Source organism: Lampris incognitus, chromosome 3 (assembly GCF_029633865.1).
Source record: "Lampris incognitus isolate fLamInc1 chromosome 3, fLamInc1.hap2, whole genome shotgun sequence".
NCBI lineage: Eukaryota > Metazoa > Chordata > Actinopteri > Lampriformes > Lampridae > Lampris > Lampris incognitus.
In genome coordinates this window covers 14,594,012-14,619,389 of record NC_079213.1, presented here as the reverse complement: position 1 = coordinate 14,619,389, position 25,378 = coordinate 14,594,012, and the positions used below count along the sequence as shown (strand labels likewise).

The 25,378-nt window shown below is 45.5% G+C and overlaps 1 protein-coding gene across 3 annotated transcripts in view; it reads left to right on the top strand.

Annotated features, from left to right (window-relative positions):
- LOC130109302 (tyrosine-protein phosphatase non-receptor type 12-like) overlaps positions 1-25,378 on the top strand; it is a 73,784-nt gene that overhangs the window by 18,621 nt on the left and 29,785 nt on the right. For all 3 annotated transcript variants that reach the window (XM_056276135.1, XM_056276136.1, XM_056276134.1), the window contains exons 2-11: positions 12,363-12,471; positions 14,195-14,271; positions 15,868-15,963; positions 17,873-17,911; positions 18,239-18,310; positions 19,055-19,114; positions 19,789-19,931; positions 22,253-22,319; positions 22,497-22,574; positions 24,447-24,545. In XM_056276135.1, coding sequence (XP_056132110.1) covers positions 12,363-12,471; positions 14,195-14,271; positions 15,868-15,963; positions 17,873-17,911; positions 18,239-18,310; positions 19,055-19,114; positions 19,789-19,931; positions 22,253-22,319; positions 22,497-22,574; positions 24,447-24,545 — 840 coding nt within the window. The remainder of the gene's footprint in view (positions 1-12,362; positions 12,472-14,194; positions 14,272-15,867; positions 15,964-17,872; positions 17,912-18,238; positions 18,311-19,054; positions 19,115-19,788; positions 19,932-22,252; positions 22,320-22,496; positions 22,575-24,446; positions 24,546-25,378) is intronic.

Here is a 25,378-nt window from a genome sequence, read left to right as displayed (position 1 = left end):
CTCAGTGCTCCTGTTAGCTTTTCTGCCAGCCAGCGGTGAAGGTTGAGAGTGAGACGTGACAGGCACAGAACACTACACCAACACACTAGAATAGTAGAAAGGGAGTGCTTGTATGATGTTATCATATTCGCTATTTTTTGCTCGTGGTGATCTGATTTTGTAGGGTAGTTGGCATTAAAACCGGCAGCATACATAGTGTTGAAATGCTGCTTGAGATTATCTGCTTTGCAGACAGCTACGGTCTGCGTGCATATCAAGCATGTTGGTTTAGCATTGACGTGATCCGGTAAGATAAAACGAAACTGATGAGTCCGGTAAGATTTGAACTGACGGTTTTCCTGGTCAACTTTGTGCTTTTTCACGCAGGCCTTGTTCTTGGTTTAGGGGAGTTATTGACTATCTGTGACTTAGCGGGTGAGTGGCCCTGTCTAGTCAAGGACCGTAGAGAGTGCGGAGTACGTCTTACGTCTTTGCGGCGTAGGTCGAGTATACGGTGTGGGGTGAGGTCAAAATAAAGTAGAGCAACATGCACTTTATTTCTCATGTTGCACACTTTATTTCACGTTATGACAGGTGCGTTAGTGCCAATGGGTTGGCGCGGGCCAGACATTTGGCTCTCGTGGGCCAGACCTGGCCTGCGGGCCGCTTATTGGGGTTCGGGGGCATACTGTATACCCTTCAGAAACCTACCCGCAGAATTCATTTTATAACTACATGAATCATAGAAAGGCAAACATATCTTATCATTTGTGAAGCTGTAACCAGGAAATGTTTATTTTTACTTGATAAATGATTGAAATGTTTAACCGATTACCAAAATTGTAATCGATTAGTTTTCTGTCGCTCATCTAATCAAGTAATAGGCTAATCATTTCAGCACTAGTTGCCTCCAAGTCCTGCCTGTTTTCCTCCAACAGTCCAAAGACACCCAGATGACGTGAGTCGGAGACTGTAAATTGCCCGTATGAGTGTGAATGTGTGATGCCAGTGTGTCTGGACTGGTGGCGTGTGTAGGATTTCCTTTGTTCAAGGCATGCTGGGAGAGGCTCCAGCCACCCTACAACCTCAGATTGGATTAAGCGGGTATAAAGAATTATTCTGTTAATTTGGAGGCTGATTTTTGGGATAGCACACATTAATTTAATTGATGAATAAAAGTAAGTAGAGATAGAACTATATTTCTCTCTTTCTCTCAATCTCTGTGTCTGTGTCTCTCAATCTCTGTGTCTGTGTCTCATCCCTCTGTCTCAGCCCATTCTTGCCCATTAGGAAGCTAGAACAGAAGCTAGTCAGAAGCGACAGAGTGTGTAAAGAGAGTGTGTGAATGAACGAGAGAAAGGAGGAATAAAAGAACCCATTAACTCGGTTACCAAGAGCTTCTTAAAAGCCCTGGCATTCCTCTTCTCCATCCCCTTTCTCTTTGCCTCTCTTTCTACCTCACTCTTCTCCTCCCTGGCCCTGGCCCTGTTCCTCCTCTTCCTCTCTTCTTCTCCTTCTGTCTCTCCCTTCCTCCCTCTCTCTCTCTCTCTTCTCCACCATTTGAAAAGCCTTGGCTTTCCTCTTCCCGTCTAATTTTCTTCTTTCCCTCTCCACGTTCCGCCTCTCCTGTTCTTTCGGGACTCTCAAGGTTCAGATTGGTTGGGCCTTTAATCTCTCTCTCTCTCGCTCTCGCTCTCTCTCTCTCTCTCTCTCTCTCTCTCTCTCTCTCTCTCTCTCTCTCTCTCTCGCTCTCTTTTTCTCTCTTTTGCTCTCGCGCTTTCGCTCACTCACTCTCTGGGCAATTTCCTTTGCATCCTCCAGCAGCCTTCTCCATTGTTTGTCTGCATGCGAGTGCGCGCACAGGCTTTTTGTGCTTTATGTGTGTTTTTACGTAACGGAGGAAGCAAGAGTAATTAAAAACAGTCTGTGAGCGAAAAGGGAAGCGGAGAATTTAAATTCTAAAGGCCTTTCTTGCTTCATTCATAGCAACTGAACAACTCCACAGTAAAACTTTGCTAAAATTTATATATATGTATGTGTATATATATATATAAAAGGGAATAAAGGGGAGCAGAGAGGGATAAAAAGAAAGCAGTGGGGTAGAGAGAGTGGGAGAGATGCTATAAGTTAAAGAACATTGCATTTGCCTTTGAATGTATAAAATGTACTACATAAAAAACAGCATCACTCTAGATTTGTAACTTATTATTACCGCAGAGCAATGACACCTAAAAGAGTGTTTTTTACTGTCAGTGGGTGTGATGGTGATGAGTCAAGGTGAAAGGCACAACCAGCTATCACCCACATCACAGAGATGCCCATAATCAAAAGCGAAGAATACCCTGTAATTGTATAACAGCTCTTTTAGACCTTTTATTACAATACAACCTCAAAGTGTCCTTCGAAGTGTACGTGGGCGGCATGGCTCAGGAGGTAGAGCGGGTCGCCTAGTAATCGGAAGGTCGCTGGTTCGATCCCCAGCTGCTCCAGAGAGTGTGTCGAAGTTTCCTTGAGCAAGACACCGAAGCCCTAACTGCTCCTGATGAGCAGCTTGGCGCTTTGCATGGCAGCCTCCACCATCAGTGTATGATTGTGTGTGTGTATGAATGGATGAATGTGAGGCATACATGCCCATTTATCTACCTGTGTAACAGATAGCATAAAAGCTATTTGCAAATGGTTTTATGCAAAATATTAAGCATGGTAGTGTGATAGTGGCGACATGGTGGCCCAGTGGTTAGCGCTGTTGTCTCACAGCAAGAAGGTCCTGGGTTTGAACCCCAGGGTTGCCCAACCTTGGGGGTCATCCCAGGTCGTCCTCTGTGTGGAGTTTGCATGTTCTCCCCATGTCTGCGGTACTGCTGTCACATTATATTCGAATATCGAATTTAGTTTCGAATTTGCATAAAAACACGAGATTCGAACGTAAATGGGGAAATTCGAATTGAATAAATAAATAAATAAATACATTGATTGTACTTTAAAATGATTAATTAATCAATGTCAAAAATGCTGAAAGTAGGCTACGGCAAGAATTCCAGCTCTAATTACCCATAAGTCCATTACCCATAAGTCCATGGAGTGGAAACGTAGGCCTAGGCTGCAGCCAGAAACGAGAAAATGGAGGAATTTGGTGCTGCCGACAACGAGCCCGATGATCAGCATACCAGAAAGATCGTCACTCCAGAGAATCTTAGGAGTGCGATTTAGAAACACTGGTTTTTGGACTGTAAATGGAAACACTGAAAACAAGGACAAGGTAATATGCAAACTATGTGAGCGTGAACTAGCATACCATAGTTCCACGACCAACCTACATGCAGTTCCATCATCCGGCCGAATTCAAAGAACTGCAGGACCCTGCTGGTGCGTCTGCTGCTGCTAAACAACCCAGGCTGACAACGTTTTTCTCACCTTCGGCTGCTCTGTCCTCTACACGAAAAGAGGCGATCACTTCACAACTCACCAAATTCATATGTAAAGACATGCGGCCAATAAGCATCGCGGAAGGTGGAGGCTTTAAAGATTTTCTCCGTGAAATTGAGCCACGTTACACTATCCCAGCAGAACCACAATAACTAAAAACATTGTGAAACTCTACGATACTTCTCGTGAAAATGTATGCCAGATACTAAGCGATAAGGAAATTGCACTCACTACAGATGGGTGGACGTCTATAGCCACAGACGCTTATGTTACAGTTACAGCACACGTAATGTCGGAGGCATGGGAACTGAACGATTTTGTCCTACAAACGAAAGACTTGAGAAGTAGCCACACTGCAGAAAATGTCGCGGAGTGCATTTCTGGCACACTGAGGGATTTTCACATTCCCCGTGAATCGGTGATCGCAGTCACAACAGACAATGCACATAACTATGTGAATGCTGTGGAGAGGTACCTCGATACCGTTAACATACCTTGCATGGCACATACAATCAATCTAGCTGTACGTAAAGGGCTAGACGTCAGAACCATAGACATGACACTTAGCAGGCTAAAGAAAGCAGCCGCACATTTCGGCAGGTCACCTACCGACAGCTACCTATTGGAGGATAAACAGCGTTTGCTGGGCTTGAAAACTGATAAATTAATTAACGATTGCATCACGCGATGGAATAGTACATATGAAATGATCTGCAGGGCATCGGAACAACAGGCAGCTGTTGCAGCTGTAATATTTGAGAAAAAATGGTCAAATCTCGAACTAACCACAACTGAATGGTCCATGGTCGAACAGATGCGTGAAATACTTAGACCGTTCAAGATTGCGACTGAGGCTTTGTCAACTAACAAATATCCCACAGCTTCTGCTGTATTGCCTTTACAGCATGTACTACTACTGTGTCAACTTGGCTCACCCATTCCTAATGCAATGCCCTACAGCTTGAGGGAAATGACCGCAAAGATCGACACAGATTTGGGGAAGCGTTATGACAAAAATAACGAAGCAACATTCATGTTATTGAATAAAGCAGCATACCTGGATCCCCGCTTTCATAGTTTAATGCATTTATCAGAGGAACAGAAGGACCAAGTGCACCTAAACATTAAAGAAGAAATGGCCGTGAGATTTGAAAGTGGGACAGATGAGCATTCGTTAAGCTCAGACACTCATGCACGAAAAACGGCCCTGACGGCAATGGGCGATCTGTTTGGAGAAACATACAAGGGAAGGGGCGAGACGAGAGACCACCAAGAAAATGTACTGCACCAAGAGATGTGGTCCTGCCGAAGAGAGACAACGATGCCAGCAGACAGCAATCCTCTTCTATGGTGGAAGACGCTGGGTAGCGCAAAATATCCCCACCTGGCGCAGCTTGCAAGAAAGTACCTGAGTGTTCCCGGGACATCAGTGCGTTCTGAGCGGGTCTTTTCCACAGCTGGGAATATTGTTAACAAAAAGCGCTCCGCTCTTGACACTGAATACGTTAACCAGTTGATATTCCTGGCGAATAATTTGTAGCCTCCCAGTCCAGTTAGGCCTATGTGTAGGCTATGTATAATCGTATTTACAAAGGCCACATAACCCACTATTTTTTATTTTATTATTATTTATTTTAGTTATTTAGTTTGGTGGGCTTGCCTAGGCTACTTATAGGCCACGTTCTGTTAGTAGCCTACGTTACATTGCCATGGCAGCGCTGAATGCAGCCCAATTGCCGTGAGGATTATTGACATTAATATTACTTGTTTGAGAAGCATACTCTGTGGTAATTGTTTTTGAAAATATGGCAACATTTGACTTCATAATTTGCATTAAACTTCACTAATTATTTCGACCGAAATATGTTGTCTGTCTGCTTGTCCCCTCTTGTGGATACAAATGGTAAAACGCATGATCAAAATAATTACTGGTCAATAAATTACAGGTTATTTTTAGTCTTGCCATTTTAAAGACCGTTTTTTACGTGGAAATTCGAATCCAAATTCGAATATGGGTACAATTCTGCCACGAATATCGAATATGTTTTTTTCTTAAAGTGACAGCCCTAGTCTGCGGTTGGTTTTCACTGGGTGCTGAAATTTCCCCCACCACCAAAAAGACATGCATGTTAGGGTTAATAATCCTGTCTGGGCCCCAGGCTGAGGCATGGCAAGATGAACTGGAGTTGGTCTCCAGGTGCTGCACGGCAGCTACCCACTGCTCCTAGCTACACAGCTAGGATGGGTTAAATGCAGAGCATAATTTCCCCACGGGGATTAATAAAATATATCAAAATCCATCCATTATCCAAGCCACTTATCCAAAGTTGGGTCGCGGGATGCTGGAGCCTATCCCAGCAGTCATTGGTTGGCAGGCGGGGAGACACCTTGGACAGGCTGCCAGTCCATCACAGGGCTGACACGGTCACACCTAGGGACAGTTTAGTATGGCCGATTCACCTGACCTACATGTCTTTAGACTGTGGGAGGAAACCGGAGCACCTGGAGGAAACCCACACAGACACGGGGAGAACATGCAAACTCCACACAGAGGATGACCTGGAATGACCCCCACGGTTGGACAACCCCAGGGTTCGAACCCAGGACCTTCTTGCTGTGAGGCGACTGTGCTAACCACTGTGCCACCATGCCGCTGGTATATCAAAAGCAAAAAAAAAAAAAAAAGTCTCACACATCTTTTAGAGTGCCTGAATGAAAAGACTTATTCCATATCTGTGACACTTCCTTGAAAGTACCTCAATGGTTAAAATTACAACAAATCACTGATATTACGAAGCGTCACTGAGCAAGACACAAAAGGGATGCTCTAATGTGGACAAATGGATGCTGACCTCCGAAGAGATGGGGTGTCCTCTAAAACATTGATGGTTTTTATCATAACGGACCGCCGGTGATGACCCAGTCCGCTGCTGCTTTGGCCTGTTTGCTGACCAAACCTAATTATGGACGCTTTGTAAAGCCTTATATTTCAAATGAAGACTCAACCGTTATTTCACAATTCCTCCTCAGATGAATAGTGCAGTTATGCAGTTCGTCATCGTATGAGGGGGTTGTAAGTTAAGACCCCCAACTCTGGAGGGCTCACGGTCATGAAATGTCAGTGTTTTAAAGGATGAAGTGCTCTCCGCTCCTTTCCTTTCATTGGTTGTTTGTGTGTGTTTACTTCTTGTTTTGGCGTGTGTGCGATTTTGTGCGTGTGTGTGTCTGTGTGTCTGTTCTTGGGCTTTGGCCCATTACAGAAGCAGAGCTCTTTTGAAAATGTAATTCACAGGGAGGCCAGAGGAGCTTTAACGCCATTACCACCCACCCACGCACGCACACACACACACACGCACACATACTGACACAAACACAAACAGGCTGTGTTGACGCCTACTGTCTTCCTTCCCTCTCACAATCTCTCCTCTCTTGTTTTTCTCTGTCTTTCTTTCTGCCATGCAGACGTAGACGAGCATGTAAAACTCATTATCTCCAGCTCCAGCGTCTCTGTATACTGTGTGTGTGTGTGTGTGTGTGTGTGTGTGTGTGTGTGTGTGTGTGTGTGTGTGTGTGTGTGTGTGTGTGTGTGTGTGTGCATTCTACCAATGTGAATGTGGCGTGTGTGCCAACAGCAAAGACAGATCTGCTCTCTTACTGACGTCCACAGCTGTTCAGGATGTTAATCCTGAAGTTGAGGACAGAAATATGAGATCAAAAAAATAAAAAAACATTTTAATCATCACTCACAGCCAAAACAAAACAGCTCCCACACTGTCCTCTTTACTTGCAGCCAGAGAGCTTTAATAACTATAAACAATAAAAATACCCGATGAAGGCCTGTGTACCCAAACATTGTTTATAGTTATTAAAGCTCTCTGACTGCAAGTATAGAGGACAGTGTGCAGGAATTTTTCCTGTTCTGCCTTGTTGACCCGGGATCGAACCCCCTGTCCATCCACCGGTGTGCAAAGGTTTGCACTTTTATTCTTCATAGGCAAGAATTTAAAAAAAAATGTTGATATAGAAATTGACGCACATTCTTTTTTTTCCATTTACGTTTCGTTGTTAATAGTTTATCTTGGCTCCAAGGTCATGAAAGCTTTTCTTCACTTTGGATAAAAGAACTCGTAACACTGACAAATGCCGACTGTGTGACGGGTGCAAGGATGCTCTCAATGCTGCGCCGGTGGAGGCACTGTTAAAGTTAGCTAATAATCACATGTATATTTTGATAGCCATTTTCATATATTTTTATCCCCCCCTCCCCTTTTTTTCTCCTTAATTGTATCCGGCTCACTCTTCAAAATTACCCCACTCTTCCGAGCCGTCCCGGTCGCTGCTCCACCCCCCTCTGCCGATCCGGGGAGGGCTGCAGACTACCACGTGTCTCCTGCGATACATGTGGAGTCGCCAGTCGCTTCTTGTCACCTGACAGTGAGGAGTTTCACCAGGGGGATGTAGCGAGTGGGAGGATCACGCCATTCCCCCCAGTTCCCCCTCCCCCCCAAACAGGTGCCCCGACTGACCAGAGGAGGCGCTAGTGCAGCGACCAGGACACATACCCACATCCGGCTTCCCAGCTACAGACATGTCCAATTGTGCCTGTAGGGATGCCTGACCAAGCCGGGGATCGAACCAGGGATCCCTGTGTTGGTAGGCAACGGAATAGGCCGCCACGCCACCCGGACGCCCCTGATAGCCATTTTCAATCATGTCACGTTCTGCTATGCAGCAAAATAGAACCAAGCCGACTCTAGCTGGAGCTGATTGACTGAAAGTTTAGGCTTGGCTTGACTGTTTTGGATAGATGTGCATTTCGGTGTACGCGTTTCTTCAAGCAATTTTCTTCAAGCTGTAAATGACACCACCTCCACATTATTCCACTAAATGGTTCGGAAAGGGAGCGAAAGTGAGACGAAAATGTTTCAGGAGTGTGACACTTAGTGAATCAGTTACTACACAGCACGTACAGAAGTTACAGTAGCACGAGTTGCCTCCTACATTAGGTGCCAGAGAGAGTCAGTGTGTGTGTGCGTGTGTGTGTGTGTGTGTGTGTGTGCGTGCGTGCGTGCGCGTGTGTACACAAGAAGAGGCGGAAGCCATTTTCACACAAGGCCCCAGAAGCTTGAACGCCCACGCGGACTTTCTCAGAGACTCGGTGAACGTGGGGAAGTTGGGGGGTGGGGGGTGGTGGTGGTAGATGTTGAGAGAAGAGAGGCAGATGCAAAAAAAAACAGAAACGAAATGAAGACAAGTGATGCCTAATTTTCTCATTCCGACAGGGAGAGGAAAGTGACAGAAGTAGAAGTCGGCGCGGGAGCGCCTGAAAATGGGTGAAAGGGCCGTGTAGAGTTGCGTACGTGTGACTGCTATCAAAGTGGCGCGGGAGCGTTTCAAGTTTCACACCTCTTGACATTCATTTGAAGCTCTTCACAGTTGTACGATACGACACTCCGGGCGGGCCATGGCAGAGGAGCTCGTTTAAAAAAGAGAGCGAGAGAGAGCGCGAGAGAGCGGTGTGCCGTCAAATTCGCCGACAGTTTCGCGAAGTGCTCGTCGCTTCCAGGACTGCGTGTCGGGATTGCTCCCCTCGAAAATAGGAGATTGTGCCGTGAATTTGAGCACACACGGATGCAGCTTTTTATAAGGGATTGTCTTTTTAAGGGGCCAAATGTTTAAGTCAAGAGTCAGGGGAAAGATAACGATGTTCAGAATAACGATTTACGGTAACGGCTCCCCCGCCCCCCCGCTGGTATCTTTTTCACGCAGGTAGGTTAGACGATGAATTACCGGATCTGCGGTCAATTCTGATCAACAGCCCCGTTAATGAGAAGCCCCTACATGTGTTGCAGTTTTCTTTCATGGACCGCAGTGTCCGAGGGCCGAGCTGAGTCGCGGTGCGGTCTGCTTTCAAAGACAAGTTTTAATTGTGCTGCTGTTCCCATTAAGTCATTGTCTTCATTAGTGTCGCTCAACATTAAACGTTAGAGCCGTGGAAGGTCGCTCCACGCATCGTCACGCATACGAGAGAGAGAGAAATTTTTTTTGAATTTTAAAACGTCTTTATTTAACAGAAAAACATTAACAAAAAACAGACTTGAAATCTTTCTAAACATATAAAAGATGCTTGTGAAATTACAAACACTCGACATGCATCTTTTAACAATCCCCAAAAACAGTCATTCAACAACAACTCAAAACATAAAAAAAAAACCAAACAGGTAAGACCCCTTTTATCCGAGCTCTGCAGAAAAAACCAGCTCATCCTTTATGGTCGAACACAGCACCCCTTTATAACACCACACAGTTGTGAATGTGTCCAGATCTTTCATTGCCTTGTAACAACTGTGTAAGATCACTGGCATTGACAGAGAGAGAGAGAGAGAGAGAGAGAGAGAGAGAGAGAGAGAGAGAGAGAGAGAGAGAGAGAGAGAGAGAATGAGAGACTGATTTTCAACAATACTCTGATAAAAATTACAAAAAAGTTACAACACAATAAGCGGGATAAAAACCAACATCAGATTGACAGAATCTACATCACCTCAGGACACTCCCAAAGATCAGCTCATCATCCACAACACAGCAAAGCACATTTTTACAGCACCACACACTGCCAACACTTTCCAGATCGTCCGTCATTGTGCAGTAGCAAAAATCTACTGTTAAACGAGCGCTTAACATTTTTATAAACGCAAAAACAGCATCATCATCCCCAGCTTTCTCCATCCTGTTTCTTCGGCTCAGGTACCCGGCCATCTTTGACCTCCCCAGAATGAAATTAAAAGGCTGGTATTTGGCCTTGTTTTTTCTGAGAGTGCCTGTAGCCCAGAATGAACATGGGTTTGGAAAAGACTTCCCCAAACAACCCAAAAACATTTTCCAGCAAAGTAACAAGTGGCAGCAGTCGACAACATGCCATGAAACAATGAAAGACAGTTTCACGATTAGTGCAAAATGGGCAGTGGTGGCTAACATCAGAATTAATGACAGACAAAAGCATCAACAGCCACGACACCATGTACAACCCTCCACTGCAGGGCGGCAGCTCTTTTGCCCGACACTGTCCCTCAGACCTAAGTGAGCCCCTCCACGGGGTGAGAATGAGAGGGAGAAAATGAGAGAAAGAGAATGTGAGAATGAGAGGGAGAGAAAGAGAGCGGGAGAGAATGTGAGGAGAGAGTGAAAATGAGAGCGAAAGGGAGAGAGAGAGAGAGAGAGAGAGAGAGAGAGAGAGAGAGAGAGAGAGAGAGAGAGAGAGAGAGAGAGAGAGAGAGAGAGAGAGAATGTATGTGAGAGAAGGTTACTTCACGCATTGTCACACTTACGAGAGAGGGAGAGAATGTGAGGAGAGAGTGAAAATGAGAGAGAAAGAGAGAGAGAATGTGTGTGAGAGAAGATTACTTCACGCATTGTCACACATACGAGAGGGAGCGAGAGAATGTGAGAATGGGGGGGAGCGAATGAGAGAGAGTAGGAGAGAATGTGAGAATGAGAGCGGGAGAGAGGGGGGAGAGAATGTGAGGAGAGAGTGAAAAAGAGAGTGTGTGTGAGAGAAGAGTACTTCACGCATTGTCACATATGAGAGAGAGAGAGAATGAGAGAGTGAAAATATGAGAGAGCGAGAGAGGAGTCATGGTGATGTTGTGGGGGAGGCAGTGTGTGTATTGAAGGTTTGTGTGCTAAAGTTGAGTGGTATTGGGGAAAAAAAGGGTCAATGTGATGTTTTTGTGTTTTCGCAATATTAAAGAATAAAAAGGAGTTGCATAATTTCACCAAGCAAGGCCGTAGTCCTAGAACTAATGAAATCAGACTGGCCAAGTCTTTCTTTCTCAGATGAGCTGGAATATTGTTCTTCAAGAGCAGTCACACAAGAGCCCCCCCGCCCCGAGCCGAGTGGTTAGCGTTATACCATATAGCACCCGTCGCTGGTTCAAATTTAGCCAGCAACCTTTGTTGCATGTCTTACCTCGCTGTCTCTCTCTCTCTCTCTCTCTCTCTCTCTCTCTCTCTCTCTCTCTCTCTCTCTCTCTCTCTCTCTCTCCCCATTTCCTGTCTGCCTACACTATCTAATGAAGGTGTCAAAGATGGTAAAAAAAAAATAAATAAGATGAGTAGTGATACAAAAGGGGGCCTCACTAGATTTTCTATCAAGCAATGAGAGTTTTATCCCAACATGGCTGATGGGCCGAGTTTGCTTTACATTTCTACGCTGCAGTGTGACTTGCACATTTTGTAAAATTGTGATGTCGATTCTGAAACGATGAATTGTTGGGCCCTGGCATCCGCTTGTTGATGAAAGTTGGATATTTCTTTTTGTGCACACGCCTCCATTAGCATGGGCGCGGAGGTGGCCGTGTAGATACCATCACATTGGCCTGTCTGTGCCGGGGCTTGAGTCATGTTTGTGTGTTTGTGTGGTTACGGTTAAGTGCTTCCTGTTACCTGTATAGCAACCTACAGAACAAAATGGCCGTTGAGTGAGAAAGCGAGACAGAAGGGTAGAAGTATCGGCCCGACACATCTGCGGCAGAAAGAGGACAGGACGTTTTTCAATCCCCTTAGTGTGTGCAATGCTGCTTCAGAGCTCTCTGGAGGCCTCGCACCCTGTCGATGCAGCGCGGTCCTGCTGAGAGCGAACGTCATGCACTGGCCATCCCCCCCCCCCTTCTTGCTGCCTGTTGTTTCTCTCAGAGCATTCTGCTTTCGTTCTGCCCGGCTTCATTCGCAAAGTATGTGTCGATTTCAGCTGCGCGGTGTCGTCAAAGAAATGCTGTCACAAAGCCTCATCGCTGTAGGTGAGAGAAAAGATAACCATGAAAAGCACTGTGATTCTTTCTGTCCTCCCTGAAGAGACACAAAAGACAACAAAAGGGCAAGAAAAAAACAAAAAAAGGAAGGCGGCTGCAGAGAAAATAATACATTTTTTTCTTCTTCTGTTCTTTTCCCGCCTGTTGCAGAGGCTACGACGGTTATCGACCAAATACAGGACGGAGAAGATCTACCCCACCAACATAGGAGAGAGGGAAGAGAACGTCAAGAAAAACAGATACAAAGATATACTGCCATGTAAGACTCCACTTCACACACACCGCCAAATACTGATGTGACTGAAAAAATACACCAATGTGTACTCTCACATGGATGTGTAAATACTCACAGAGAGAGGTAGAGATGGAGGGAGCGGGAACGGTGCTAGGAGGGAGAACATGTGGGAATGGTTGGTGTTTAGATGGTGAGAGCACAAAGTGCTTATGCACATATGTACATACACACACACACACACACACATATATATATATATATATCAATAAAAGAGATTATATAAAAATATCAATGATGACGCAGTAAATAAATATGAAGCAAAAAAAGGGGACAGAAAACGTCATCATGTTAATTGTATGTTTACCCAGTTGTCCCCATTCCATTAGTTATTATAAATGAATAGGTTATTTTAATTTATTAGGTTACTAATAATAAATTAATTACAATGTATAGCCTAATAATAGTTATTATTATTATTAACAATAATAACTGTTATATATATATATATTGGGCCCTGTGATGGCCTGGCGGCCTGTCCAGGGTGTCTCCCCGCCTGCTGCCCAATGACTGCTGGGATAGGCTCCAGCATCCCCACGACCCTGAGAGCAGGATAAGCGGTTCGGATAATGGATGGATGGATATATATATATATCCATCCATCCATCCATTGTCTTAACCGCTTATCTTGCTCTCAGGGTCGCGGGGATGCTATATATATATATATATCAATAAAATATTGATATTGGTATTGATATTCCAGTCCTCATTAGTTGAGCACTTATAACAACACCATTGACGGTTTCGGGAAAAAAAGCTATCTATCTATCTATCTATCTATCTATCTATCTATCTATCTATCTATCTATCTATCTATCTATCTATCTATCTATCTATCTATCTATCTGTGTGTGTGTATATATATATATGTGTGTGTGTGTGTGTGTGTGTGTGTGTGTGTATATATATGTGTGTGTATATATATGTATATATACATACATACATATACATATTCATACATATACATACAGACACACATCATAATGTCAAGTGATAACCCGATCACACAACAAACGTTAAAACACACAAAGATGCACACAACAGTCCAGTCAGGAAGAGCTTAATGACCTCATAGGCAGCTTGCAGGACTTAACATCTGTCCTGTCTTTCTATTCCTCTATCTCCCTCTCTCCTTTATCCATCCATCCGTTCTTTCATTTAAGCTTTTAGTGAATGAGCGGCTCATTGGGAAAAGGAAAGAGGGTGCATCCGTGACAGATGTGTAGGCACACTTACAGTGTACACACACACACACACACACACACACACACACACACACACACACACACACACACACACACACACACACACACACACACACACACACACACACAGGAATGATAATGCTGCATATTCCATTAACCCCTTTACACTTCATTTCCCTTTTCCCCTTTCCCCCCGTTGTCCTTGTTTACCCTCTCTATCTCTTTCACTTATGTTTCTCCTTTTCATCTGTTTATTTCTGTCCCTTTCTTTCTCTCCTTTGCCTTGGCCAGCTCTCGCTCTACCTCTTTCAGCACCTCTCTCTTTATCTCAGTGTAATAACAAAATATTTTGAATGATTAAAATGAAATGTTTCGGTTCTCTCTCTCTCTCTCTCTCTCTCTCTCTCTCTCTCTCTCTCTCTCTCTCTCTCTCTCTCTCTCTCATTTGCTCTCTTTCCCTCTCTATCTTTGTCCCCCCCTTCCAGTTGATCACAGTAGGGTGAAGCTGGCATTAAAAACAAGCAATCAGGACACAGATTACATCAATGCCAATTTCATCAAGGTAAGAGATTTTAAAAAAAAACCATTGCACACTATCCGAATTTACTCTCAATGAAATGCTACATAAAGTGACATAAATCACCAAAGAGTACACTTATCCACTATAAACCCATTCACATCGACTAAAGGGGCGATGTAAGATGAGTTCACATAATAGCTACAAGTTGTTGTCGCCGCCAGGGGGATCGCCAGGAGGGGATTAGGAGTTTGGTTGCACGCACGCATGTGTCTGTGTATGTCTGTCTGCAGCTAATCTCGCAAACTACTGGACCTGTCAGCATAAGATTTTTATATACAGTTGTGAGTGTATGATGAAGAACCTCTCGTGCTTGCTGTGATTCAAAATCTTTGAAAAACGTTTGTTCTCGCTATCGCCACTCCCTCTCTCCATTCACTGTCTAGCTCGCTCGACCAACACTGCTTTCCGTTGCTGCACCACATCTATGGTTGATCGGGCAGTGACAGTGTCAAAATATATATTTGAGTGCATCCGGGTAGCATAGCGGTCTATTCCATTGCCTACCAACACGGGGATCTCCGGTTCGAATCCCCGTGTTACCTCCGGCTTGGTTGGGTGTCCCTACAGACACAATTGGCCGTGTCTGCGGGTGGGAAGCCGGGTGTGGGTATGTGTCCTGGTCACTGCACTAGTGCCTCCTCGGCCTGTTTGGGGGGAGGGGGAACTTGGGGGAATACCCTGATCCTCCCACGTGCTCTGTCCCCCAGGTGAAACGCCTCACTGTCAGCCCTCCCTGGATCAGCAGAGGGGGTGGAGCAGCAACCGTGACGGCTCGGAAGAGTAGGGTAATTGGCCAAATACAATTGGGGAGGAAAGCGGGGGGGGGGGGACAGGTGTTCGGGTATGAGTCTTGAAAGTAAACGAGAAGTCGATCGTATTTTGCAAGTCAACAAATCACTGGCTGCTGATCCCAGCCCAGGACAACTGGAGGAACACTGGATGAACCATAAATAATAACCTCTGCCTTTATTTTTCCAGGGTTAGGATTAAACCAAAATGGTTGCATAGCAAACCTCTTCTTTTTGGAAAGTGCAAGATCATATTAGACATGGTCGCATTCGTGCAAGGGTCCCCCTAGGAGGCTGCACATCCACAGACTGACAGGCAGAACGTTTTTATTAGCTAGATTTTTTTAGCTTGAGTGCTGCATACTAAAAGCTTTTTTTCCCCACATTTCCCATTCAGTCAACTTGGGGGCTGTGCAGAAGTCATATAATGGCTTATTACCATCTCTCTGCGTGTGTGTATTTATCCGCTGTTAATCTCGCATACTACTGGGCCTGTCAGCCTAATAATATTTGTGCACAGTTACTATGTCTGTATGATTAAGGACCTCTCGTGGTTGTGGTGATTCAAAACCTTTGAAAAACCTGTTTTATACTGCAATTGAGTGCTAACTCCTCAGCTGGTTTTTCGTCTAAGTCCAAGCACCAGAGAAGAGGAGATATGCCTGGCGGGGATCTACACTCTACTCTACTGAGTGCACTTTTCTAGTTTTTTTTTTCTGGTTCATGATCAGAAAGTTAGTATGACGACTTATTGTCTTCTGTCCCTCCCTCTCTCCATCCATCCATCCAGGGTGTAGATGGTCCCGAGGCCTACATCGCCACCCAGGGCCCCCTGCCCAACACTGTCATCGACTTCTGGAGGATGAACTGGGAGTACAACGTAGCTGTAAGTGAAGCTGCCTGGTCAGATAGAGGGATGGAAAGGACAGACTGAAGGATAGAGGGAAGAGATGCAGAGAGGTAGTCAGGAGATGAATGAGACGACAGAGACCGTCGCCTGAAAGCTGTCTCTGGGGAGTAGGATATGAACGATTTGAAGTACAGTTCATCTCTGAATACGGTTTATTTGATGGAAAGAGAAAGGGAGACATCGGGATAGATAGTGGTGTGCTGAGAGGAAATGAATGCTAGTGACAGGAGGTAGACTCAGATGGATGGATAGAGGAGAGGAAAGCATGGCTTGTGGAAGGAATAAGTGGATTGCCAATGCAGGAACGTTTAGTTCAGTCCAATAATAGTTGTCAGTAATATCAATGAAAATGTAGGGGAGGGGGATGTGAAGGGTAAAAGATTTGAGAGTGAAACCAGCGAAACCATTCTCAAAAATGATAGAGACATTTAGTTCTCTTATCTGTGTGGGACCTCCTGGAACCCCCTGAAAGACCCGGGGGGGGGGGGGGGGGGTCACGTTTTGCATTGAAAAAATTAAGAAAAAAAACTACCACGCCTGGAGGGAGAAGGGTCATTTCTATTGAAGCCCTGTATGTAGATGGACTGTTTGCATCATTCAGTCTGCTGAGAGAAATTTGAGCTGCCTCGCTCACATTTTTTCCGATACATACAAATGAGGCACCGTGTCCAATCCACGATTCATGACTTTGATACCCTTCAAGGGCAGCATAAATTTTTCGATATCTTAGAAGAACCCTCCTGAATCCAGGCATCTTGGTTTCTAAGGTTGTATGTTTGTTTGATGGTCGTACTATAGCCCCTACTGGGAAAATTAGGGAGGCTTTGAAAGGGGAATTGGGCATTGAATTATCTGATGTGGCGTGGGGTAAGAGTCTGTCTATAATACAGTCCTGCCCCGTTAACAGTAGACACCAGCTGATCCAGTTCAAAGTTGTCCACCATCTTCACTACTCTGAATCCAGGTTGCACAAGAGTTACCCTTCTGTTACCCTTCAATCTAGGGCGCGTCAGGGTAGTGTAGCAGTCTATTCCGCTGCCTACCAACACGGGGATCGCTGGTTCGAATCCTCGTGTTACCTCCAGCTTGGTTGGGACCCTACAGACACAATTGGCCGTGTCTGCGGGTGGGAAGCTGGATGTGGGCAAGTGTCCTGGTCGCTGCACTAGCGCCTCCTCTGGTCGGTCAGGGCGCCTGTTCGGGGGAGGGGGGGACTGGGCGGAATAGCGTGAGCTGGTAGTGGCTGGTAACGCCACATGTATCGCAGGAGGCATGTGGTAGTCTGCAGCCCTCCCCGGATCGGCAGAGGGGGTGGAGCAGCGACCAGGACAGCTCGGAAGAATGGGGTAATTGGCCGGATACAACTGGGGAGAAAAAGGGAGAAAAAAAATGTCAGCTATCTGAGATCCATTTCTTGCTTACCTAGACGAGGCTGGGGGAGGATGCGTAACTCACCCAGCTTATTTCTCATGGCCCTTGTTTGAGATCTGATACATAGCACTCCGTACAACTGGTAGCCTCTCATTATTATTTTATTTTATTTATTCATTTATTTTCACTTTTTTTGCAGTTTACCTGGGACTTGACTGTTTCTGTTGATTCGTCTCACGGTTTTAAGAAAAGCTTTAAAATAAGATATGTAGAAAAATGTGGGGTTAAAAGCAGAACTGTGTACTTTTTGGATAATTGCATTTCTGTCCCAAGCATTTCACTGAGTCCCCTCACGGTGATTTAGGCGCTAAGAGGAAAAGTTGAATTTGCTGGTCACCAAAAGTACAAGCGGCTGAAAATCAGGAGTGCAGTGAAGAGGAGGTTAGCTTTAGCTGTGAAACGGTTTAGTCTTAAAATACTGACTATAATCCCTCCTGTTTGTGTGTGCCTGCAGGTTATTGTGATGGCTTGTCGAGAGTTTGAGATGGGCAGGGTAAGCCTATGACATTGAATCCCTCTGTGTGTATTTGTGTGTGTGTGTATTTGTGACTGTGGGTGTTTGTTGCATGTGCACACCTAGGACGTGTGTTGTTGTTGTGTGTGTGTGTTTGTGTGTGTGTGTGTGTGTGTGTGTGTGTGTGTGTGTGTGTGTGTGTGAAAATCTGTGCATGTATTATGACTTTATGTGTGAAGTGTTTTTTGCAGTTTTGTCGAATGAATTCTGAGAACAAGTTTGTCGAGAGGAGACAGTGGTTTCTGTCTGTTTCTGTCTGATGCTCACTTGTCGGCCAACCCCTTTTTTTCTCTCTTCTCTGGTTAGAAAAAGTGTGAACGGTATTTCCCAATGCTAGGGGAGGAGCCTATGTCTTTCGGCCCTTTCAGAATATCCTGCGTAAGTATAGATGGCTCTCTGATATGGATGCTGTGTTTGTGCGTTGTTGTGTTTCAGTGTTTTGAGTAAATGAACAAGAGAAAGAGATCCTTTGCTAAGCAGTTGCTTTGTCCATTTTTGTCTGTGCGGGCAGTGTGAGCATGCTGTTCTGGTTTTTATTTCTGACAAAAGTTCTGTCTAAATGGCGTCCAGGTGGCATGGCGGTCTATTCTGTTGCCTGCCAACACGGGGATCGCCAATTCGAATCCCCGTGTTACCTCTGGCTTGGTCGGGCGTCCCTACAGACACAGTTGGCTGTGTCTGCAGGTGGGAAGCCAGATGTGGGTATGTGTCCTGGTCGCTGCACTAGCGCCTCCCCTGGTCGGTCGAGGCGCCTGTTTGGGGGGGAGGGGGAACTGGGCGGAATAACGTGATCCTCCCACGCACTACGTCCCCCTGGCGAAACTCCTCACTGTCAGGTGAAAAGAAGCGGCTGGTGACTCCACATGTATCGGAGGAGGCATGTGGTAGTCTGCAGCCCTCCCCGGATCGGCAGAGGGGGTGGAGCAGCGACCAGGATGGCTCAGAAGAGTGGGGTAATTGGCCAGATACAAGTGGGAGAGGGAAAAAAGGGGGGGGGGGCGCAAAAAAGTCTGTCTAAATGGTCATGCCAATCTCAAATATATGTATGTTGAATTGAGTTGAGGTTTTCTTGACATAATTGTGTTGCTCTGTCTTTCTATCTTTTATGTTTTACTTCCGTAGGAATCAGAGCAGGCCAGAACAGACTACTTTATCAGAACGCTGATGGTGGAGCATGAGAATGTAAGTTATTCATGGTTTTATTTAGTTTTTAGTTTGTAGTTGGCAGCACGGTGGCCCAGTGGTTAGCGCTGTCGCCTCACAACAAGAAGGTCCTGGGTTCAAACCCCCAGGGTTGTCTAACCTTGGGGGGGTCATCCCAGGTCGTCCTCTGTGTGGAGTTTGCATGTTCTCCACATGTCTCCGTTGGGTTTTCTCCGGGTGCTCCGGTTTCCCCCACCATCAAAAAGACATGCATGTTAGGGTTAGTACTCCTGTCTGTGTCCCTGACCGAGGCATGGCGAGACGAACTGGAGTTGGTCCCCAAGCGCTGCACAGCGGCTGCCCACTGCTCCTAGCTACACAGCTAGGGTGGCTTAAATGCAGAGCATGATTTACTCATGGGGATTAATAAAGTATATCAAAATAATGATAAAAAAAAAAGTAAAGTATTTATCTTGGGAAGGGTAACGCTTGCAATTTTTTTAACCCCTGTCCCCCTCGCGTTCATCCAGCGAAACACATTCACATCCTGGCCTTGCATAAAGGCTCAGCAACAGCAGTTATTTAGGAAGGTTAGGGGATTTGGCAGTCACTTTTGCCTCCCCGGGTTTTTCCCCAGCTGTTCTTCGGATTTGAACCAGCGACCTTCAGGTTACAGGTGCTTTTAAAAAAACGTTCTTCCTGTTCCCCTGCAGGAGTCGAGGAGGGTGACTCAGTTCCATTACATGAACTGGCCGGACCACGATGTCCCCTCTTCGTTTGACTCCATACTGGATATGATAGCACTAATGAGAGAATACCAGGAGAAAGATGACGTTCCTATATGTGTACACTGCAGGTAGGTCTACGCACACAGACACACACACACACACATACGCACTATTGTATGCGTATGAACATCAGACATATGAGGATTCATTGTGATGCGGAAATGAAAGTAGAGCTTGTCATCAAACGTGCATCTGCAGCTACTCTGAGATTTGGTGGAGGGGAGTTTTGAATTGAGGGTTGGGATAATTTGCATATTCGTAGATTCTGTATTTCTTTAATGAGGGAGAAGGGGTAGATGTGATTTGAAGGATTTTAACAAGGTAATTGAACTTACTTTGTAGAAAAAACACATCAGACGATTTATTATATCAAACAGCATTTTATGTCTTAAACCGTGACTGGAGGGGGTCTTGAACATCTGCTGAAGGATGTAACGTGACTGAAAAGCCCTCTGGGACCTGACTGTGATTAGGGGCTGTGCAAATAAATTTGGCTTTAATTTGACTTGTTACTAGCAAAACAAAAAGATTTTATCGGGCATTCGGGTAGCATAGCGGTCGGTCTATTCCGTTGCCTACCAACATGGGGATCGCTGGTTCGAATCCCCCCCGTTACCTCCAGTTTGGTCGGGTGTCCCTACAGACACAATTGGCCGTGTCTACAGGTGGGAAGCCTGATATAGGTGTGCGTCCTGGTCGGTCTGGGCGCCTGTTCGGGGGGGGGGGGGGGAGGATAGCGTGATCCTCCCACACGCTACGTCCCCTGGTGAAACTCCTCCCTGTCAGGTGAAGAGAAGTGGCTGGCGACTCCACATGTATCGGAGGAGGCATGTGGTAGTCTGCAGCCCTCCCCGGATTGGCAGAAGGGGTGGAGTAGCGACCGGAACGGCTCGGAAGAGTGGGGTAATTGGCCAGATACAATTGGGGAGGAAAAAAAGGGGAGGGGGATCAACAAAAGAAAAAAAAAGATTTTGTTTACAATGAGTTCATTTATGATTTTGAAATACAAGGGGTTGATTTCCTTCCACTGCAAATGGATAAATTGGTGTTTGGAACCAAAATCTTTGTTGAATATTTGCATAAAATCACATCCCAAGCAGGTGTTAGTCAGCCTTGATCCCACCCTCGCTCATCCCCAATTTTAATTGTCAGTTCAGTTTATTATGTTGTTAAACATCTGGGTGACTTGACATGTGCTAAAGGCCTGGCGTACGGCCACACCACCCTGATAATGCCTGATCTTGGAAGCTAAGCAGGGCGGGGCCTGGTTAGCACTTGGATGGGAGACACTTGCTAAAGGCAGTGGTTTCCTCTGAAAGGGCAGTGTGCAGTTGCTAAAGGCAGTGGTTTCCTCTGAAGGGACAGTGTTAGTGTACAGTCGGGGAGCAGGTACGGAGTATTTCTTTGAAGCCAGGCTTCATTAGGGCACACCAGCAAACCCAGCACACACTGGTGCAAAACCCAATGCCAACAAAAGCACAAATGTGTGAGTTTATCCACTCGGTTGCGTTTCTAAAAAGAGGCTGTGACGCAGTACCTCCAATTGGTAGTGACTGGCTACAGCTTATTAACTTGCATACCCAAAATGCACCTTGATCCTGCGGTAATGGCTCCAATTAAAGACTTGGCAATTTGGGGGCCAAATAATATCAGCCCGTCTTAATGTGCGCACATGAAAATGAGCCAGCCCTTCGCCTCGGTGCTTGTTCGGGAACAATCCAGACCGAAACCGTATTGGTCCAGCTGACAAATAAACTGCTTAATTAGAAACAGCCTCAGAGACAGACCCTTTGAACGATGGCAGGGTAAATGAGAAGATATTTAATGAAAATGTCTTTTAAAGACCGAGTTCGGGCGAAGCTCTCAACCCTCTGCTAGACATAGAAAATGCATGCGCGGTAGTGCACAGACACACACCATCTCCATGTGTGTGTAATCAGGTATAATGAGCAGCCCGAGGACAGTTCCTGGTTCCTCCGTTACACAGCGGGACTCAAAGCTCGGTGCGTGTTTATGTGTGTGTGTGTGTGTGTGTGTGTGTGTGTGTGTGTGTGTGGAGCAACTGTTCTAGTAAGACAGAACAGCAGAGGATTCTCTGCAGACGTTGGGTGAGATTTTACGAGTGCGTTTGTGTGCGTGCACAAGTGTGTGTCAGACATAATATCACATAATCTTACACCAGCTTCTGTCTCCATCCTGTCTCGGGTTTATATTGTGTATGTGCGCACACATGTGATTGGGTGTGCGTGTGACTCACTTGTGTGTTTGCCCTTGCGAGAACCGTAATCCTGCAGAAGTGGTCACCCGTGAGGAGTGTGTGTGTGCATGCATGCGTGCGTGTGTGTGAACCCACTGAACCTAAGCTGTGCAATTCGGTGTGTCTATACAGTGCAGGCTGTGGGAGGACTGGTGCTATCTGTGCCATAGACTACACATGGAACCTGCTCAAAGTCGGGGTACGTAACCTCTACACACAATTGTGCCGAAAAACACAGTTGCCTAAACCCGTACCATATACTCTCTTTCTCTTCACACACACATTTTCGCCACTGAATATGCGTTTCATTTGCTTCAGTACTGTGAAATAGTGCGATGTTGAGTGTTAACTCTTGACTTTTTGTGCGTTTTTGTAGAAGATTCCAGACGATTTCAACGTATTCCGTTTGATTCAGGAAATGAGGACGCAGCGGCACTCTGCCGTGCAGACCAAGGTTTGCTGGTTTTACGTTATTAGTTTGTTTGTGGTCTTTCTGCACAGCTAGACATATATCGCTGCAAATGGCCTCTCATGAGCTTGGAGGCGCCGCCGCAGCAAAACATTTCCAAGGAGCAAAGAACACAGGTTGCTGTAGTCACAATCAGTTGCATTTTCTTAGGGTATCAAATAAATTGACCACCGCTCATTGCTTTCGTTGAGTTTTGAACACACAGGCAGGCATATTTTCCAAAAAAAAAAAGGAAAAAGAATACTTTTAAAATCAACCCACACCCCCCGGAGTCAGGTGAAATGGGATTTCAGCCATCCAAGACATTGCTTTGAACAACAGAGTGAGGGTCTGTTGAAAGGTCTTAGTGTTTACTGACATGTGTCGAGACATTTGTAAATGCTCAGACGATGCACTAAAGGGCGCCCGGGTAGCGTGGCGGTGTATTCTGTGACCTACCAACACAGGGATCGCCTGTTCGAATCCCCGTGTTACCTCTGGCTTGGTCGGGCGTCCCTGCAGACACAATTGGCCGTGTCTGCGGGTGAGAAGCCGGATGTGGGTATGTGTCCTGGTCACTGCACTAGCACCTCCTCTGGTCGGTCGGGGTGCCTGTTTGGGAGGGAGGGGAACTTGGGGGAGTAGCGTGATCCTCCCACGCGCTATGTCCCCCTGTCGAAACTCCTCACTGTCAGGTGAGAAGAAGCAGCTGGCGACTCCACATGTATCGGAGGAGGCATGTGGTAGTCTGCAGCCCTCCCCGGATCGGCAGAGGGGGTGGAGCAGCGACCGGGATGGCTTGGAAGAGTGGGGTAATTGGCCGAATACAATTGGGGAGGAAAAGGGGGGGGATCCCCCCTCCCAAAAGTAAACGGTATAATTGACAAACATTATCGATTTCCTCTGTAGGTCAAGATTAAGTAATTATCAATCAAATTGCACTGCTTTTTCAGGGTACAGGTTATATGCTTTTATTTCAGTAGATACTAAAGATAATTTCTCAACAGATAGCTCTGTTTTATGTTTTTTTTTTCCTTGCCTCTGTGACATATTTGCCTTATTTGCTCCAAAAGCGAAACGTGAACATGATTTAATAGTCCTCTCACCTGCTATAGTATTTTTCAGTACGTCTTGTATTAGTGGTTTTGGATATGATAAATACTAGGTGAGACATAGACCCCGTTTACACTTGGTTTTAAAATGCGTTTTTTACGATCGGGATCCCAAGTGGACAGCCCTAAATACAAGTGTAAACGACCACCAAAACGTTTTGCGAACCGGTTACTCAAACCACTTGCCGAGGTGGTCTGAGACGCATTGACCACATATCTTTTGTAGTGTAAACGCTACTGTGTCCTGATGTGTCTCCGACAAGACGTTGACAGTACCGAAATCTTCTTCTTCTTCCGAGTAATGAAATCTGATCACAAGTGGTCAGCAGGATGCATTTGGAGGCGCATGATAGACAGGTGTAAACGGCGATGTGTCTTACTGTCCACTTGTGAGCCGATCTCCCAAAAACACATTTTAAAGCAAAGTGTAAACAGGGTCATACAGAACTTTAACCCTGAAGTCACGTTGAATTTTCCCCATTTATTTCACCTCTCGTCTCATTTTCCCCTCTTTCACTCTGTTTTTGTCTATGTGTCTCTATATATATCCATCTATATCCATCTATATCTATCTATATCCATCTATATCTATCTATTTCCATCTATATCTATCTATATCCATCTATATCTATCTATTTCCATCTATATCTATCAATATCCATCTATATCTATCAATATCTATCAATATCTATCTATATCTATCAATATCTATCTATATCCATATCTATCTATATCGATCAATATCTATCTGTCTCGTTGATTCTAGGAGCAGTATGAGTTAGTCCATAGAGCAATTGCTCAACTCTTTGAGAAACAGCTTCTACTCCTGGAGAGTCCGACCAACACAAAGATACATGATGGCATGGTATGGCGAGCATATGCACACACACACACACAGTCTCTGTTTTTCGCTCTCACGCTCCCTAACGCATGCATGTGCCTGCCAGCTCTCTCACACAATGCACACACACGCACAAGATGTCACACAAGACACATGCACGGTGACGCTAAAGAAAGGCAGGATGTGTCTGAGTAACAGACTTGGAGAGCGGGAAAAACTCCTTAATAATGAGTCACAGGGGAGGGAAGGAGGGCGAGAGGGGAAGAGAGGAAAGGACAGAAAGGGGTTGAAAGAGCAGGAGGGGGAAGTTTTCATAAAATCTTTTTTTTTTTTTTTTTACATAGATAAAAGCAAGTTACAGATTAGTAGATTGAAAGAGTTTTTTGGGTTTTTTTTTTTTTTTTTTTACTTGGGGTCTAGGGAGACGGGACGAAGCTGCCACCGCTCCTCTCATAGCATCTCACTACTCAGCTCCGTTATTCTGCTCTCACCAGCTCCCATCAGCAGCACCTTTTCACTGTTTTCTAGAGTTTCTGTGCCGCTGTGGGCTCCTACATTCGTCCCACCCAGCCGAGAACGCTGGTCGCACAACAGGCACAGGTGAGCGTACAAACCAACTAGACGATCCGAAGAGATGGACGTTAGAAAGAGAAATCTAAGAGGAGGGACAGATAAGAACGTAAGAGAGGGAGAAAGCCTTTGGCAGTCTTCCAGAACCCGATTTCCTGCTCAGGAAGTTATGATGACATCACCGCCCTCCCATAATGCATTTAGAGCCTGAGAATGAACACATATCCTTTGGGAAAGAGGGACCCGTGAAAAACACACATACACAAGTGCGTCTACACATGTGTATT